At 36.3% G+C, this 16,487-nt stretch overlaps 1 protein-coding gene across 8 annotated transcripts in view; it reads right to left on the reverse strand.

The window, feature by feature from the left end:
• Positions 1-16,487, reverse strand: part of ECHDC1 (ethylmalonyl-CoA decarboxylase 1) — a 60,433-nt gene that overhangs the window by 21,308 nt on the left and 22,638 nt on the right. For 7 of the 8 annotated variants that reach the window (XM_072833458.1, XM_072833470.1, XM_072833491.1 and 4 more), the window contains 3 exons: positions 13,060-13,202; positions 5,560-5,612; positions 3,216-3,296 (listed from right to left, as the gene is read on the reverse strand). In XM_072833458.1, coding sequence (XP_072689559.1) covers positions 3,216-3,296; positions 5,560-5,612; positions 13,060-13,202 — 277 coding nt within the window. The remainder of the gene's footprint in view (positions 1-3,215; positions 3,297-5,559; positions 5,613-13,059; positions 13,203-16,487) is intronic. The other variant, XM_072833432.1, reaches the window with a different exon arrangement.

Genomic DNA, 16,487 nt, shown 5'->3' on the forward strand with positions numbered 1-16,487 from the left:
GAAGCAGCTGCAGTGGTCTGTGTGTGATACAATGAGAACCCAAATTGCTTTATAGTCATCTCAGACATCTTAAGACTAAAATGTCACAAAAAAGACATGGGCCTAACATCTAAAATGTGGAATTTCAAGAAAGTATAAATAAAGAGCTCCTATGTGCTTTCTGCTCTCAAATGTCCCCCTCTTTATATCATCATAGCTTAAAAAACAAGCTTTTTAGGCTAACAGAGAAATACACAACTTTGAGGAAGGCCTTTTTGAATAATTAGGGTTCCTTTGGATCATACAGTGAATGCAGTCCATAAATCTCTCTCCTCTCTTCTGTTCTCTCCCTCTAACTCTAACCCTAAAATACAAACATATCTCAATCCAGGTCGCCCTTGACCGAGAGTTCCCGATCAGCGTCTGGACTCTGGAATCAACATCCAGAGGATCTGGGTAAACGGTGGGGGTACAGAAGAGCTGACGGAGGAGACGCCCCAGGTCTCCAAATTCAATGGATGTCACATACCAGTGGTTTGGTTTGCATTTCGTACTTCAGGACATAGTGGGTTTGCTTCTGTTTCCCAAGCAACAATTTTTTAACCCAAATAAACTGGCATTGAGTAATTAAAAATAAAATTGGGAGGACAGAAAGTAGGCTGCCCACAGATGCTGTCAACAGTCAGGGGCTCCTCAGCCGCTGTCATCTCATCATCCCCTTCTCTGTAGTCAAGGAAGACATTTCCTCACTTCCTGTGTAAGGGCTGCTGCTCCCTTGGGGCTTCCATGCAGACGCCCCTGCTTCCTGCCTCTTCAACACTGGCAGGATGTAGGCCTCATTGTATTCCTGGCACTCTAGAAGCAGACTAGTAACACTCATGATGCTAAATGCAGCGCTCACACACTTTTAAGTAAAACCTAAACATATTGTTTAGAGTTGGATGGTCGCAACGAGGGGACTGTATTATAATCCTATAGGAGTCAGACAGGATTTGAAAAGGGGGCTTTTAGGGGAATCCCTGGGTGGCTCAGCGATTTAGCGCCTGCATTTGGCCCAGGGCATGATCCTGGGAGGAGTCCCGGGATCGAGTCCCGCATCAGGTTCCCTGCATGGATGCATGGAGCCTGCTTCTCCCTCTGCCTGTGTCTCTGCCTCTCTCTCTGTGTGTGTCTCTCATGAATAAATAAATAAAATCTTAAAAAAAAAAAATGAAAATCTGTGAATCAAAGAAACAGAGTTGAAAGGGAATGAAAAAGCTGAATTAGTCACCATCTTTTTTCTTCTAGCCTACTGCCCTACATGCCAGAGAGGAACAGCTTTCGCTTTAAGTCTCAAAGGGAGAGTCAAAAATTTAAACATGGAAAGTCTCTAAGTGATCCTTCCAGGATCAATAAGGAATAGGAAAGGAGCAGCGAGACCAAGATTAGCCTTAAGGTTGAAAATCATCCCCAGTGAAAGGAGAATTAATAAGTTTAAAATCATGCCAGGGCACCTGGGTGACTCAGTTGGTTTAAAATACAACTCTTGGTTTTGGCTCAGATCATGATCTCAGGGTCATGAGATTGAGCCCTGAGTCAGGCTCCTTGCTGGGCATGAAGCCTCCTGTGGTTCTCTCTCTCCCTCTCCCTCTACCCTCCTCAACTGTGTGCTCTCTCTCTAAAACATAAAATAAATAAATAATAATTTTAAAACTATGCTGAAATATTACCATACTGGCATTTATGTAGAAGTATGAGAGTAGTAAGGTCATCAATATCATGTGTATATCAGTGTGTACCTAGGTTAAGTGTTATGCCAAACATCTACATATTCATTAAATCATTTAAATCTATAAGCATTTAGCAGAGATTATTTTTATTTTACGAAGAAATGAGACTCAGATAAAATACTTATTTAAAGTCAAATACAGAATAGATAGATAGATAGATAGATAAATAGTCAAATACAGTTGACCCTTGAACAATGTGGGGTTTAGGGGCACTTACCCCCTCCCATGCAGTCAAAAATCTGTATAGAACTTTTGACTCTCCCAAAACTTAACCACTAATAGCCTACTGTTGACCGAAACCCTTACTGATAACATAAACAGTTGATTAACATATATTTTGTATGTTATATGTATTATGTACTATATTCTTACAATGAAGTAAGCCAGAGGGGAAAAAAATGTTATTAAGAAAACCATAAGGAAGAGGGGTGCCTGGGTGGCTCAGTCAATTAAGCATCTGACTCTTGACCTCAGCCCAAGTCATGAACTCTAGGTCCTGGGATCAAGCCCTGCTTCGGGCTCTGAGCTCAGCATGGAGTCTTGGGATTCTCTTGTTCCCTCTCCTTCTGCCCCTACCCCCATTCATGCTCTCTAGCTCTCTCTAAAATAAATTTTTAAAATCTTGAAAAAAAAAAAAAAAACAGAAAAGAAAACCATAGAAGAGAAAATACACTTACAATAATGTTCTGTATTTATTAAGAAAAATCCATGTATAAGTGGACCTGCACAGCCAAAGTAGGGTTATTCAAGGATTGACTGTAGATAAAATGGCAAATTGGGATTGAACCTAAATGTATCTTAACTCCAGTGCTCAGACTCTTTACTATTTTGTGATTTTATCTCCAATTATGTGATATATACTACCTTCTGTATTAGAGAGGCTGAAGTGTGTCAGTCTGAGCTCAGCACAGAGTCTACTTGGGATTTTCTGTTTTTCCTCTCCTTCTGTTCCTACTCTCCTCACTCATGCTCTCTATTTCTCTCTAATTTTCTCTAATTTTTCTCCCCTAATCCGCCCAAAAGCTCCACAGTAGTACTACCAATCACAGTAAAGATAAAAAATGGACCTCAGAGAACCTACATTTATTGGTAGGAGGACAATTACAGCAGTGCCTCTTTCTTCATTCTCTCTTTTTTTTTTTTCTTCTCTGTATAGTTCTTTTGAATCTTAAAGTTTCATATATTTCCTTGACTTCCTTCTCCAGGAATTTTGCTAACTTGGGTTTAACTTGTTCAAAATCATTTTCCCTTACTAACTTTTTAAAAATGCACAGTAACAAAGTAATGATAGAACTATACTAGATTGAATAAAATTATCTACTTTAATAAACTGACAAGAAGAAAATGAAAATGCTCATGAACTGATCATCCTGTTTAAGAATATAAATAACATTTATATTTGCACAAAAAATAAGTTTGAGTTTCTTGATTTTATTTGTGGAGGGAGTAAAGCAATTTTCATCTTACCTGAAATCACATGCTGTAGTAACCTCTGCTCCTCCACCTAATGCCCGACCTTGAATCAGTGCAACACTTATTAAAGGGAGTCTGTTTAATGAAGAAAAAATGGAACTACTTTTCATTTCAATTTTAATTTACAAATATTACTTTAAAAAAACTTGAGATGCAGTAGAAACAAAATTATTGAACTATGTTTATAATGACAAACACACCTCCAAGGAGGGTGGAACCCTGAGTGTGCACATCATGAGGAATAAAATAGTATAATTCTTAAGATATAATGATTAATACTAAATGCTATGTCAGTTTATCAAACTACCTCCCTGAATCTAGTTTTAAACTATGAACTATATTTTTATATGTAAGTAATAAATATAAAATATACCAAGTATATATTATAAATACTATATTTGATATATATGTCTTACATATATTTTTATGTTACTATATTTTTAAACTATATATTGTAACTTTCTTCCAAATAAATAAATGTTTTTAACATAGTATACACCTCCTATAACTTTTCAGCAACTGGAAATCAGGAATAATTCAATGTGATCTTACCTACTCTATTTTTATTGATGTCAAGTTAGATGGCAAAATTAAAGCTATATCCAAAGGGATGAAATGTGGTAGAGAAGACTAAGTTCCAAAACTGTGTCATTATAAAGATTCCTATCAAAAGTCTTTTTTATTATCTATTGAAATGATTGGTAAACTAATTCTATATAAATGAATGGGCCTGTGGTAAAAATAAATTTCTTCACCTTTCCTGTCCTTGCAAAGACCCACTTTGGAGGAGTATGTATTACAACTTAAATCCAAAATACTTTGAAAGTATGGAATATTTTGTAGGTTGTAGGTTCTAACCAAATGCAAAACTGCATGTCTAGGGACACCTGGGTGACTCAATGGTTGAGCGTCTGCTTTTGGCTCAGGGCAAGATCCAGGAGTCCCGGGATCAAGTCCCACATCGGGCTCCCTGCATGGAGCCTGCTTCTCCCTCTGCCTGTGTCTCTGCCTCTCTCTCTGTGTCTCTCATGAATAAATAAAATCTTAAAAACAAAAACAAAAACAAACTGACTAAAGTAATAGAAAATTTATTAATACATTCTGTTTCCAAACTAAAAGGATTTTTTAAATCTTTTATGATTTATCTAAGAAAATGTCAAGTGTAACAGGGAAAGAAAGGTGAAGAGGAACAATGCAAAAAAGTATTTTAGAATAATGCTTTGATTTCATTATTCTTTCTAGGCTCTCACATATGAAGAGCAACAAAAAATGTGATGTCAACTAGTAGGTATGCTAAATAATATGAATCCTTAGTTTTTATAATTTTTAAATTATTTTAATTTGGAATACTGAAGTAGAAAGCTAATTAGCCAAAACATGTCAAAGTTTGTAACCAGAAATGCACAGTGACAGGCCAAGAAGAATTTTCTTCCTTTTCTCCATCATCTAGATGCAAATTGAATCCATTTTCCTCAGAAACTTAAATTTGTACAGGCCTTCACCAATCCATAGTTCTTTTTCTCTCTCCTTAGATACAGATCACTTCACTCTGCACTCTACTAATTTTGAGTATGAGATAAACTTTATGTGCCATCTCTTGACCAGTGTCTTTACTCTGATCTAAAAGCACTATATAGGGATCCCTGGGTGGCGCAGCGGTTTGGCGCCTGCCTTTGGCCCAGGGGCGCGATCCTGGAGACCCGGGATCGAATCCCACATTGGGCTCCCGGTGCATGGAGCCTGCTTCTCCCTCTGCCTGTGTCTCTGCCTCTCTCTCTCTCTGTAACTATCATAAATAAAAATAAAAATTAAAAAAAATAAAAAATAAAAAAAAATAAAAGCACTATATAATTTTTTCATGTCTATACCTAAATAAAGCTATTACTATAAGCTCTTTATGAAATGTGTGCTATATCTTAAAATTCTTATTATCCCTTGTCTTATTTTGTATACCTGTGCATTCTTCACTAACATTTAATTAAACGACTGTCCTTGATAGCACAGATTAATACTTCATCATTAAAATAAATGTAATTTGAAAATCAGGTATTTTTTAATTGGTCCAAAACACAGAACATTAAAGAACTGTTTTTGTTTTTGTTTTTTTTGTTTTTTTTTTTTTAATTTATTTATGATAGTCACACACAGAGAGAGAGAGGCAGAGACATAGGCAGAGGGAGAAGCAGGCTCCATGCACCGGGAGCCCGATGTGGGATTCGATCCCGGGCCTCCAGGATCGCGCCCCGGGCCAAAGGCAGGCGCTAAACCGCTGCGCCACCCAGGGATCCCCTGTTTTTGTTTTTTAAGAAATAATATTTTAAAAAGAAAGGTACATTACCTCATAAGTCTTGTTAAGGTGTTTTGCATGAACATACATAAGGCCATTCCATCCTTTAAAGAAGAATAAGCATAAATAAACACAAAGGTATAATGTAAATATATAAAAAAATTTTTTTTATTTTTTTCAGGATTTAGAAAGCAATGAAGCCAAAAATATACCCAATCTTTTTTAAAGGTTTTTCACTTAAAACTCTTTAATGCTGTCAGAAAGGCAAATGATGCAGTATTTGATTTTGCTGGCCTCTTAGAGCTCTTTGAGCTTAGCTCTACATGAGATATTAGCAAAGACTTAGGCCTAAGAGTCCAATCACACACCCCAATAAAGTGTGAAGTTCTACTCAGGGTACTTTGGGAGAAAGAGGCATAAGATGCACCCATCTATTAGCCCAAATTCTCATCCCCTTAAAAATCTAAACATATAAAAAAAAAAAAAAAAAAAAAAACAAATTTCTTAAAAGTACAGTTGACCCTTGAACAACACAGGTTTGAATGGCATGGGTCCACTTACATGTGGATTTCTTAGAGCACAGGACTGTGAATGTGTATTCTCTTCCTTATGGTTTTCTTAAAAACATTTTTTCTATAGTTTTCTTTATTGTAAGAATACAGTATATAATACATATAACATACAAAATATGTGTTAATCAACTGTTATCAGTAAGGCTTCCACTCAACAGTAAACTATTAGAAGTTAAGTAACTGGGGAGTTAAAAGTTATATAAAGATTTTCAACTGCACAGGGGTCGATGCACGCCTGCATCGCATCGTCCAGGCGTCAACTGTAGTCTAAACTCACTGCCTCCTCTTTTTCAAGTCACATATTTCCTTCAATTTAGTTTAATCTATTCAGTCTTCTCTCAAAAGACTTCCCTCAAAGGTTTCTAATAATCTTCTATTTGTTAAATGGCTTTTCCTTATCCTTGTCTTCCTGTCTCCATAACACAGGTATCTTACTTTGACCAGTTTCTGTATTTTAAAATCCTCTGATGGTTTCTAGTAATACTTTCTACTCTTGATCCTCTTCCTGTTCTTTGATTGTTCCCTTCAAGTTTTCTTCATTGTCTCTTCTTATTCAGCTACACAGGTAATGTAATACATGTAAATGCATGCATTCCTCAAAATCCAATCCATGATTCTCTTTCTTTTCTTTGTCTACAATTTCTTCCTTGGAAATCTCATCCATCCCCATTGCTTCAACTCTTGTTTTCATGTAGACTCCCAAAACCTCCTAGGAATTTAACATTCTGCCAAGATTTCAAATTCAGCGTGGCAAAACCAACTGGGAGTGGAAAGAGCTGAGTTTCAATCCTAGTGCTACCGCTTAATAATAACATGAACTAGAGCGAGTCTTAACTGAATGGAGTTTGCTCATCCGTAAGGAAGGAATGAGGAATAAAAAATACCTACTGCTCTATGTGACTTAAAAGATGGTTGGAAAAATGAAAATCTATAAAAGATCACATAAACAATAGGATACTACTCTATAAAGGGATCACATAAATGTGAGTTCTGACTTAAAAAGGTCTTCTGATCAATAAGGCTCAGAATTTTGTTATTATCTTTGATTCTTCCAATTCATAGTTCACCCACAATCAGTTACCAAGTATGTCCTTTGAAATATTATAATATAAATCCCTTCTTTCTCTATTTGCACTGCTCCTACACTAGCTCAGACTGGTGTTACTCATACTTAGATTATTAGACAGTCTTGTTTCCTTACTAGTCTCTCTGTATTTAATTTCTTTTTCCTCTGTAATATAGCTTGTATCCTGATGCCTGATAAACTTTCCTACAGAATGGTGATTTCATATCGCCAAGAGAACAAAGTCTAAATTCCTTGGGAGGAATTGATCTCACCTGATTCCAAAATAATTTTACTAACTTTATTGACTACCATACTCCTCATCCCAGTATCCTAATTTCAGCCATAACAAACTATTTGCCATTCCTTTAACACTTTATACTTTACTCTTGGTCCTCTATCTTTGCTCAAACCATTCCCATTATTTGGAATAGCCTATTCTTGTCTCTACCTATTTCAAGGAATGCCTAGTTCAAATAATTTTTCCATCAAGATTAGTTTTCTCACCTGTGTTCCTGTGGTATTTTTATTTTTGTAACTTAGCTATAGTACTCACAGATTGTTTTGTACGCATTGCATTTGTATCCATTATTTGACACATTATCTATACAAGATAGGGACTAGAGAACATAAGTGGAATGTGGTCCCAGTTCCTAGTCCTCAAAAATCTTATAAGAAATAAATGCAACATGCATCAAGGTACATTATATCATATGAAGTATTTTAGGAAATGCTTGAACAAACTGAGAAGAGTGCTGAATAAGAAGCGATTCATTTCAATTGGGGTAGGGTAGTTGGGAAGGCTTTATAGAGGAGAAGGGAAGATGGCATTTGCTAGGCCTACACAATTATCCTTTTGAGGCTGACAAAAATGCCCTTTTATTCCTCAGAAGTTAATACAATGTTTTACATATAACATATGCTTTTGAAGTTAACTGAATCAGATGAATTTTAGATGGAGAACTATGTTATTCTAAAACAAATGCTGTCAATGAAAGGTAAAAACCAACATAAATTAAATATAAATTTCCTAACTGGAAGCCTTTATAACAAAGGTCATTCTATATTATAAACACATGAGAAAATTAACACAAGTACAAAGAGCTAAAAGGTTTAAAACTAGACTGATTTGTATTCCATTACAATCTATGCAATACGGGTAGCACCTCGGTGGCTCAGTCAGTTGAGCGGCCAACCTGTGATCTTGACTCAGATCATGGTCTCACAGGTCATGATATAGAGCCCCACATCAGGCCCCTTGCTCAGCAGAGTCTCCTTGAGATTCTCACTCCTCTCCTTATGCCCCTCCCCTGCTCATGCGCATGTGCTCTCTCTCTCTAAAATAAATAAAATCTTTAAAAACAAAATTCTGTGGAATAAAGCCTGTTAAATTATATCAATAAATTAATTTTAATAGCCCTATTTTCCATTATACTAGATCTAGAGTACTTAAAATTCTAACAGAAGCATCTAGAATTGGTAGAAATGAAAGTGAAGCAGGTATTATACTGTATACTGCCATAATTCTCATTCAAAAGATAAGTCACACTAAAAATGTTTCAAGGCAGTATAGAACAATGGTTAACAACACAGACTGTAGAGCTAACATGCCTAGGTTGAATCTAGGCTCTATTATTTCCTAGCTGTTTTGGCTTTGGACATAATACCTAACCTCTCTGTGCTTCAGTCTCCTCACCTAGAATAGTAGCAGCTATCTCATTAGGGGATATTTAATCATTCAGTAATGACCAAATAAATCTGACATGTAAAAAACTTAGTGCCTGATACATAGTAGGAGAACAGGAAATGTTATCTAGCACTGCTATTATTAACATTAGTAACAGCACTGGCAATCAGATAATGAGTATGCTTCCGCTTTAAATGTATCATAAAGTAGAGATCACACTGTACTAGCCAACATGACCTAGGGAGAAAAAAGATTACATATGTCCCCCAAAACCATTGGGCCCAAAATGGTAACATACTCAGGCCCTTTCCTGGGCTGTAGGAAGAAAATAAACCAATGAGAGACAAACGTCAGCTTGTGAGAGTATAAACTGAGAAAAAAGAACCAATGAGAAGCTAAACTTACTCTGATGAATGAAGGCTAGAAGCTGGAAAGTAACAACAACAAAAAAAAAGTGTTAAGAGCTGCTGCACCCAGTGATACTTATATCCTAGACAAATGATACCCTGAGGACCAAACCTACTCCAGGAGCTCTTACTTGTAAAACAACTATGGGAAGCACACTGCTCAGACCAAGTGTCAAAAGCAACTATTAATGTCGTATTTACTACAAGTCACATTTATCCCGAGTAGAAAAATGCCAGCCTGTAAAAGTATCTTCCTAGAACCATAAATGAGCCTCTCTTTTTCCCCTAAGTTCTTGTGGTATGGATTTATTAATTTCCTCCGAGTACATGGGACGGTTTAGAGACAATTAGAATAATTGGTCTCTAAATTAATGATGCTAAAATGAAACTGTACAAAAGTAGTAACAAAAGCAAAAAAGTCAGATGAGAACTTTGAGGTCACTGCAGGAATTTAAGCAAGAGAAAAATAACGGACAACAGATTGGCAGAAAAGCACCAAGAAAGGTCAGGGAGGCAAGGAAAATTATTGCCTTCAAGCTAGATTAAGAGTATAAAGGTTTCTAAAATGCCAGACTTTTCCGCGGGGCCTTATGCCCATTCATTGCAGAATAAGTAGGTTTATTTCCCCATATCTTAAAGGTTATAATTGGATCCGGCTGATTTCTGCCTTCTGAAAAAAGGCTTCTGATAGTCTACAGAACACCCGGTGGTGTCAAATCCAACTCTTATAAGTGGGCTAGTACTTAACGGTAGATTTTTTCATATTTTATTATTTTCTTTGTCCCATAACTTTTCAGGCTAATATGTGTGTTATGCTAATCTATCTCCCTGCCGCAACCTTTTCAACCAAGGATTAACTGCCTAATAGGGACAGCTGGAGCTCATTTTCTACTCATTAAACAAAAAACACCAAAATGAAATCAACTTCTTAAGATACCAGCTACATTTTTTAAAAAGTAAACTGATAAATAAATATAATAAAATGTTGATGGCTATTAATGCTATTATGAGTACATGAGGGTTTCACTGTATTAGTCTACTTCTATTTAAATTTGGTAATTTTCACTAATAAAATATTTTTGAACTTTGAAAAAATACAGTGGCAAAAACATCAACATAATTATCTCTTTTAAAAAAGTCATTTATTAATCATTTTCAAGTATCTTGTTATAATCAGAAGGGACTGTATCCAATTACTAAAATCATCATCTATTCTAGTTTTCTCATCATCCTCAGAAAAGCAAATTTACCACATAAATAAACACCAGTGATACATCTGCAACAACAAAGAGTAAGTATATTAGATAGAGAAGAGCTTCACTTAGAGAAAGGCTGTTCACAACGGAATGTTAAGAGTTCTCAGACTGTCTCAGCTGTGAAGGGCAGATGCATTTATATGTGCAGGTGCAACTCATACAGATGTGTGAGCCTCAAAAGTCCTGAGGCCATTTTATATTTTTTTTATTTAAATTCAATTAGCCAACATACAGAACACCATTAGTTTCAGATGTAGAGTTCAATAATTCATCAGTTGCATATAACATTCAATGCTCATCACAGCCCATGCCCTCCTTAATGCCCATCATCTAACTACCCCATCTCCTGACCTACCTCCCCTCCAGCAACCCTCACTTTGTTTCCCAGAGTTGAGAATCTCTCATGGTTTGTGTCTCCCTCTCTGATGACTTCCCTTTTAGTTTTCCCTCCCTTCCCCTATGATCTTCTCTGTGCTTCTCATGTTCCACATATGAGTGAAACCATTCTCAATGGGGAAAAACTGAGAGCTTTTCCCCTAAGATCAGGAACATGACAGGGATACCCACTCTCACCACTGAAGTTCAACACAGGACTAGAAGTCCTAGCTTCAGCAATCGGACAATAAAAAGATATAAAGGGATTCAAACTGACAAGAAATCAAACTCTCACTCTTCACAGATGACATGATACTTTATGTAGAAAACCCAGAAGACTCCACCCCAAGATTCCTAGAACTCATACAGGAATTCAGCAACACGGCAGGATACAAAATCAATGCACAGAAATCAGTTGCATATCTATACACTAACAATGAGACAGAAGAAAGAGAAATTAAGGAATCAATCCCATTTACAACTGTACCAAAAACTATAAGCTACCCAGGAATAAACCTAACCAGAGGTAAAGGATCTGTACTCTAAAAACTACAGAACACAGTCAGCAGTGGATCATCTGCCTTCAGCCCAGGGCGTGATCCCGGGGTCCAGGGATCAAGTCCCACATCGGGCTGCCTGCATGGAGCCTGCTTCTCCCTCTGCCTGTGTCTCTGCCTCTATCTCTCTCTGTGTCTCTCATGAATAAATAAAAATCTTAAAAAAAATGATGTTGGGAAAATTGGGACAGTGCTGAGGCCATTTTAAATCTTGGTTTTATAAATATTCATAGTTCTTTTTTCTCAGGCATATAGAAATTAGGATGATTCTACTTTCAGCTTTTACATGTATGCAAAATAAAAAATCCTGACCATGTGATTTAAAGAGACAGAGAAACACGTTTTAACTAGAAGAAAGGAAAATAATCTTTCACCTTTTCAGGGATCTTTTCCTACCCAACTTACATCAGACCCAAAATAATCTATTATTGCATTTTATGTATCCAGTGTCTTTTATGAACAAAGTGAAGTGCCTAGGATTTCAATCATTCCAGAGATGAAAAATTATAATCAAATAAATCGCAGGCCATATAGCTAATGATTAGATGACCCAGGGCAAGAATCCTTATATTTGAATCTACAGCTTAGTGCTCTAATCATTTGAACACACAGCAAACTTAAGCCTAGTGGTGCTACAAATAATAGATCATCTCAAAGATAATAACATTTATCAATATTGAGATCTTTGATATAAAAATAATAGCTACCTTTTTCAGGCACTATCCTAGCAGGCACACTATATACATTATCTTGAATCCTCATAATAGCTATGTGAAATACGGAATTCTCATTTCTAGATTAGGAAAATAAGACTGAAAAAGACTAAGTGATTTGTCCATTTACCCAGGTGTTGAAATCAGCATTCAATCTAAGTCTATCAAACGAGAGCTCTTGCCTAACAATGTGATGCAAATATAGATCATATACTACAGAGAGCTGTTTGAGTTGTGGAATACTATTAAAACATTATTACCTACATACAACTCACACTTATAATTAAATGGCAAGGACTACTTATATATTTCCCTTCCTTCTTTTTTTTTTTTTTTTTTTTTTTTTTTGCCTAGGGGATACAGGTGGAAGCCTAGCCTAGGTAGGCTTCCTTGGCAGCCTAGGTTCCTTGGAGGATATAGCCCAGGTTCCCTGGAGGATAATGGAAGATGACTAATAGTGGAAGATGATTAGGATACCTCTTCTATCAGGGTAATTCAGACATGAATGTTTTAATTTTTATCATCTGTTGAAGCCTACCATGTGCCAAGGCTTTGCTGGGTACTTTATATATGTACCTCATATAAAATTCCTCGTCATGAGATGTTAAGAGTCTGCCACTTAAAAAAAAAAAAAGAGTCTTCCACTTAAAAGACCTAAAACTCTTTAATTAAAAAAAAAAAAAAAAGACTTAAAACTCTTGCTGGTTTTAATGGGCTTTCCTTCCTTCCCTTCTCCCCCATTCCCACTATGTCACACTACTTACGACTTGAATTTAAGAAGAAAACCAAAACCTCTGATCTTTGGAAATCTCTTGTCTTAAAGAGCAACTATCATAATAACTATATGTAAAATATAAATATCTTAGCCATAGATATCTGATAAATATGTGGTATCTAGTGCATATTTCATATAATACTTGCCTCTGGAGTCGCTAGTGCTTTCACAGCATTCAGATCGGATCCTGAGGAGAAGGTATTTTTTGCCCCACGAACAATGAGACCTTTCCCCTCTGTCCAATTTTCCAATTCAATCACTTTTTCCAGGAGTTGTAGCATCATAACACCTGCCAGAGAGAAGAGGGGGAATCAAAGCAATTTGATACTAGAAAAAGAGAAATAATTTAGAAACCATCAACTGTCACATAGGACTCTTAGATCCTACGTTTTACAATATTAACTGAATATTTATCAAATGTCTTTTGTGTTGGTATCATGGGATATATACAAAAGAGGTGTATTTGACAGTCCCTGCTTTAGAAGTTTATAATACGTTAGTAATCTCTCTCCTTTTCTCTCTGTCTTAATTAATAAATCACACAAATACATGGTTAGATAGAAAATGAGAATATATGATACACTTCCTAGAAATAGGAAAATTAGAATGAATAAAACACATGGTGGTAAAAAAATATATATATTTCTTAAGGTAAAAGTCAAATATAGATCTGACTTCACAGTAGTACACACTGTTACAGTCAACAAGCTCAACAAGGATTATAAAATCAACAAGCTCCTAACAAAAATTATGCCAGTATTCCTAACTCAAATACAGTATTGCCCCAGAAGACAGAGATCTCATAATCTATCGGGTATATGGTACACAAAACAAAGGTAAGATTCCTATGCTATTCACATGAAAACTATTATAACAGGATGTTAGTTTAGGAAAGGGATAGTACTTATCATCTTGTTCCACAGTTGACAAACTATGCTCTAACCCAAGGCATACTATAAAAGGTTGCCAATAAGATAACTACCAACCATCAATTCTATGATTTATAAATTAAATTTTTACCTTAGTATTATTCCAAAATTCTTTGGAGCCTCTTTATAATGGACAAATTTAAAATGGGAACAGCAGGGACTATAATTCTTATCTGCAGTGATCACACAGTTGCATAAAGTTCATAATGCTATTAATGATTAAGCTTACTCTTGCCTCTGCTTAAGAAAATGATTTACAAGCCAATATAAAGACCACTCTCTTTCACCATACACAAAGATAAACTCAAAATGGATGAAAGATCTAAATGTGAGACAAGATTCCATCAAAATCCTAGAGAAGAACACAGGCAACACCCTTTTTGAACTCGGCCATAGTAACTTCTTGCAAGATACATCCACGAAGGCAAAAGAAACAAAAGCAAAAATGAACTATTGGGACTTCATCAAGATAAGAAGCTTTTGCACAGCAAAGGATACAGTCAACAAAACTCAAAGACAACCTACAGAATGGGAGAAGATATTTGCAAATGACATATCAGATAAAGGGCTAGTTTCCAAGATCTATAAAGAACTTATTAAACTCAACACCAAAGAAACAAACAATCCAATCATGAAATGGGCAAAAGACATGAAGAGAAATCTCACAGAGGAAGACATAGACATGGCCAACATGCACATGAGAAAATGCTCTGCATCACTTGCCATCAGGGAAATACAAATCAAAACTACAATGAGATACTACCTCACACCAGTGAGAATGGGGAAAATTAACAAGGCAGGAAACAACAAATGTTGGAGAGGATGCGGAGAAAAGGGAACCCTCTTACACTGTTGGTGGGACTGTGAACTGGTGCAGCCACTCTGGAAAACTGTGTGGAGGTTCCTCAAACAGTTAAAAATAGACCTGCCCTACGACCCAGCAATTGCACTGTTGGGGATTTACCCCAAAGATACAAATGCAATGAAACGCCGGGACACCTGCACCCCGATGTTTCTAGCAGCAATGGCCACGATAGCCAAACTGTGGAAGGAGCCTCGGTGTCCAACGAAAGATGAATGGATAAAGAAGATGTGGTTTATGTATACAATGGAATATTACTCAGCCATTAGAAATGACAAATACCCACCATTTGCTTCAACGTGGATGGAACTGGAGGGTATTATGCTGAGTGAAGTAAGTCAGTCGGAGAAGGACAAACATTATATGTTCTCATTCATTTGGGGAATATAAATAATAGTGAAAGGGAAAATAAGGGAAGGGAGAAGAAATGTGTGGGAAATATCAGAAAGGGAGACAGAACGTAAAGACTGCTAACTCTGGGAAACGAACTAGGGGTGGTAGAAGGGGAGGAGGGCGGGGGGTGGGAGTGAATGGGTGACAGGCACTGGGTGTTATTCTGTATGTTAGTAAATTGAACACCAATAAAAAAAAAAAGAAAATAAAAAAAAAAAAAAGAGGAGCTAAAAAAAAAAAAAAAAAAAAAAAAAACTGGCAAAGATTCTGTATTACAAGGTTCCAAAACCTATAATATAGTCCCCATTAAATTAGGGACACTACTCTGGAATATAAACCCCATGATGTCAAGAACTATTAATTCTCTTTGCTGTTTTCTGAAGTAGCCAATAATGAAGTGGTTTCACAATGATGCTAATTGTTAAATATTATTGATTCATAAGTATCTAATGCAGCTATCCTTTCTAATTGCGAATTATGACCTAATTAAGATTGTAGCCCTATCCAAAGATGTCCTAGATGTTTCAGAAATATAGTTCTTGTTCTCAAAAGACTTATAGTCTAATAGCTTTTTACGAAAAAAAAAAAAAACCCACTTATTAGAGTAAGAATAAATCTATATAAGTAAATATGGACTTTCAGTCATCCCTAAGATTTAAGCTTCTAAAAAAAAGTAATGCTGGTTTTGAGTATGATACATCTATACTAGAAGTTAATCTTGACTCATCTTTTTGACTTTGTAAATTAAGGGTTAAGAGTTGGAAGGAAGGGGATCCCTGGGTGGCTTAGCGGTTGAGAGCCTGCTTTCAGCCCAGGGCGTGATCCCCTGTGATCCCGGGGTCTGGGCACCCACAGGGAGCCTGCTTCTCTCTCTGTCTGTGTCTCTATCTCTCTCTCTCTGTGTCTCTCATGAATAAATAAATAAAATCTTAAAAAAAAAAAAAAAGAAAAAATAGATTTGAAAGGAACCTTAAAGGAGTGCCTAGGCTGGGTAATTTTCAAACCAGGGTATTGGGGTTGTGCGATGTGGCTCACTTATCTTCTCCTAGACCAAATCAAAGCACCTCTGCTCATATTCACTTTAAATATTAGCCATGAAATGAATATTGGTTTCCATTTGAATAATAATCTTTACTAATATAAATTCTTTGTAGCTATTCAATAGTAATTTAAAACAATTAATCTAGTCTAATTCTCTAGAACAGTCTTACTTTTCTAATGTTACTTATCCTAAACTAATATTAAAATTTGTTTTTGGGATGTCTGAGTGACTCAGTGGTTAAGGATCTGCCTTTGGCATGGGTCATGATCCTGTAGTCCCAGGATCAAGTCCCACATTGGGCTCCCCGCAGGGAGCCTGCTTCTCCCTCTCTGCTTCTCTTCTCTCTGT

Source organism: Canis lupus, chromosome 1, assembly GCF_048164855.1.
Source record: "Canis lupus baileyi chromosome 1, mCanLup2.hap1, whole genome shotgun sequence".
In the NCBI taxonomy this organism is placed as follows: Eukaryota; Metazoa; Chordata; class Mammalia; order Carnivora; family Canidae; genus Canis; species Canis lupus.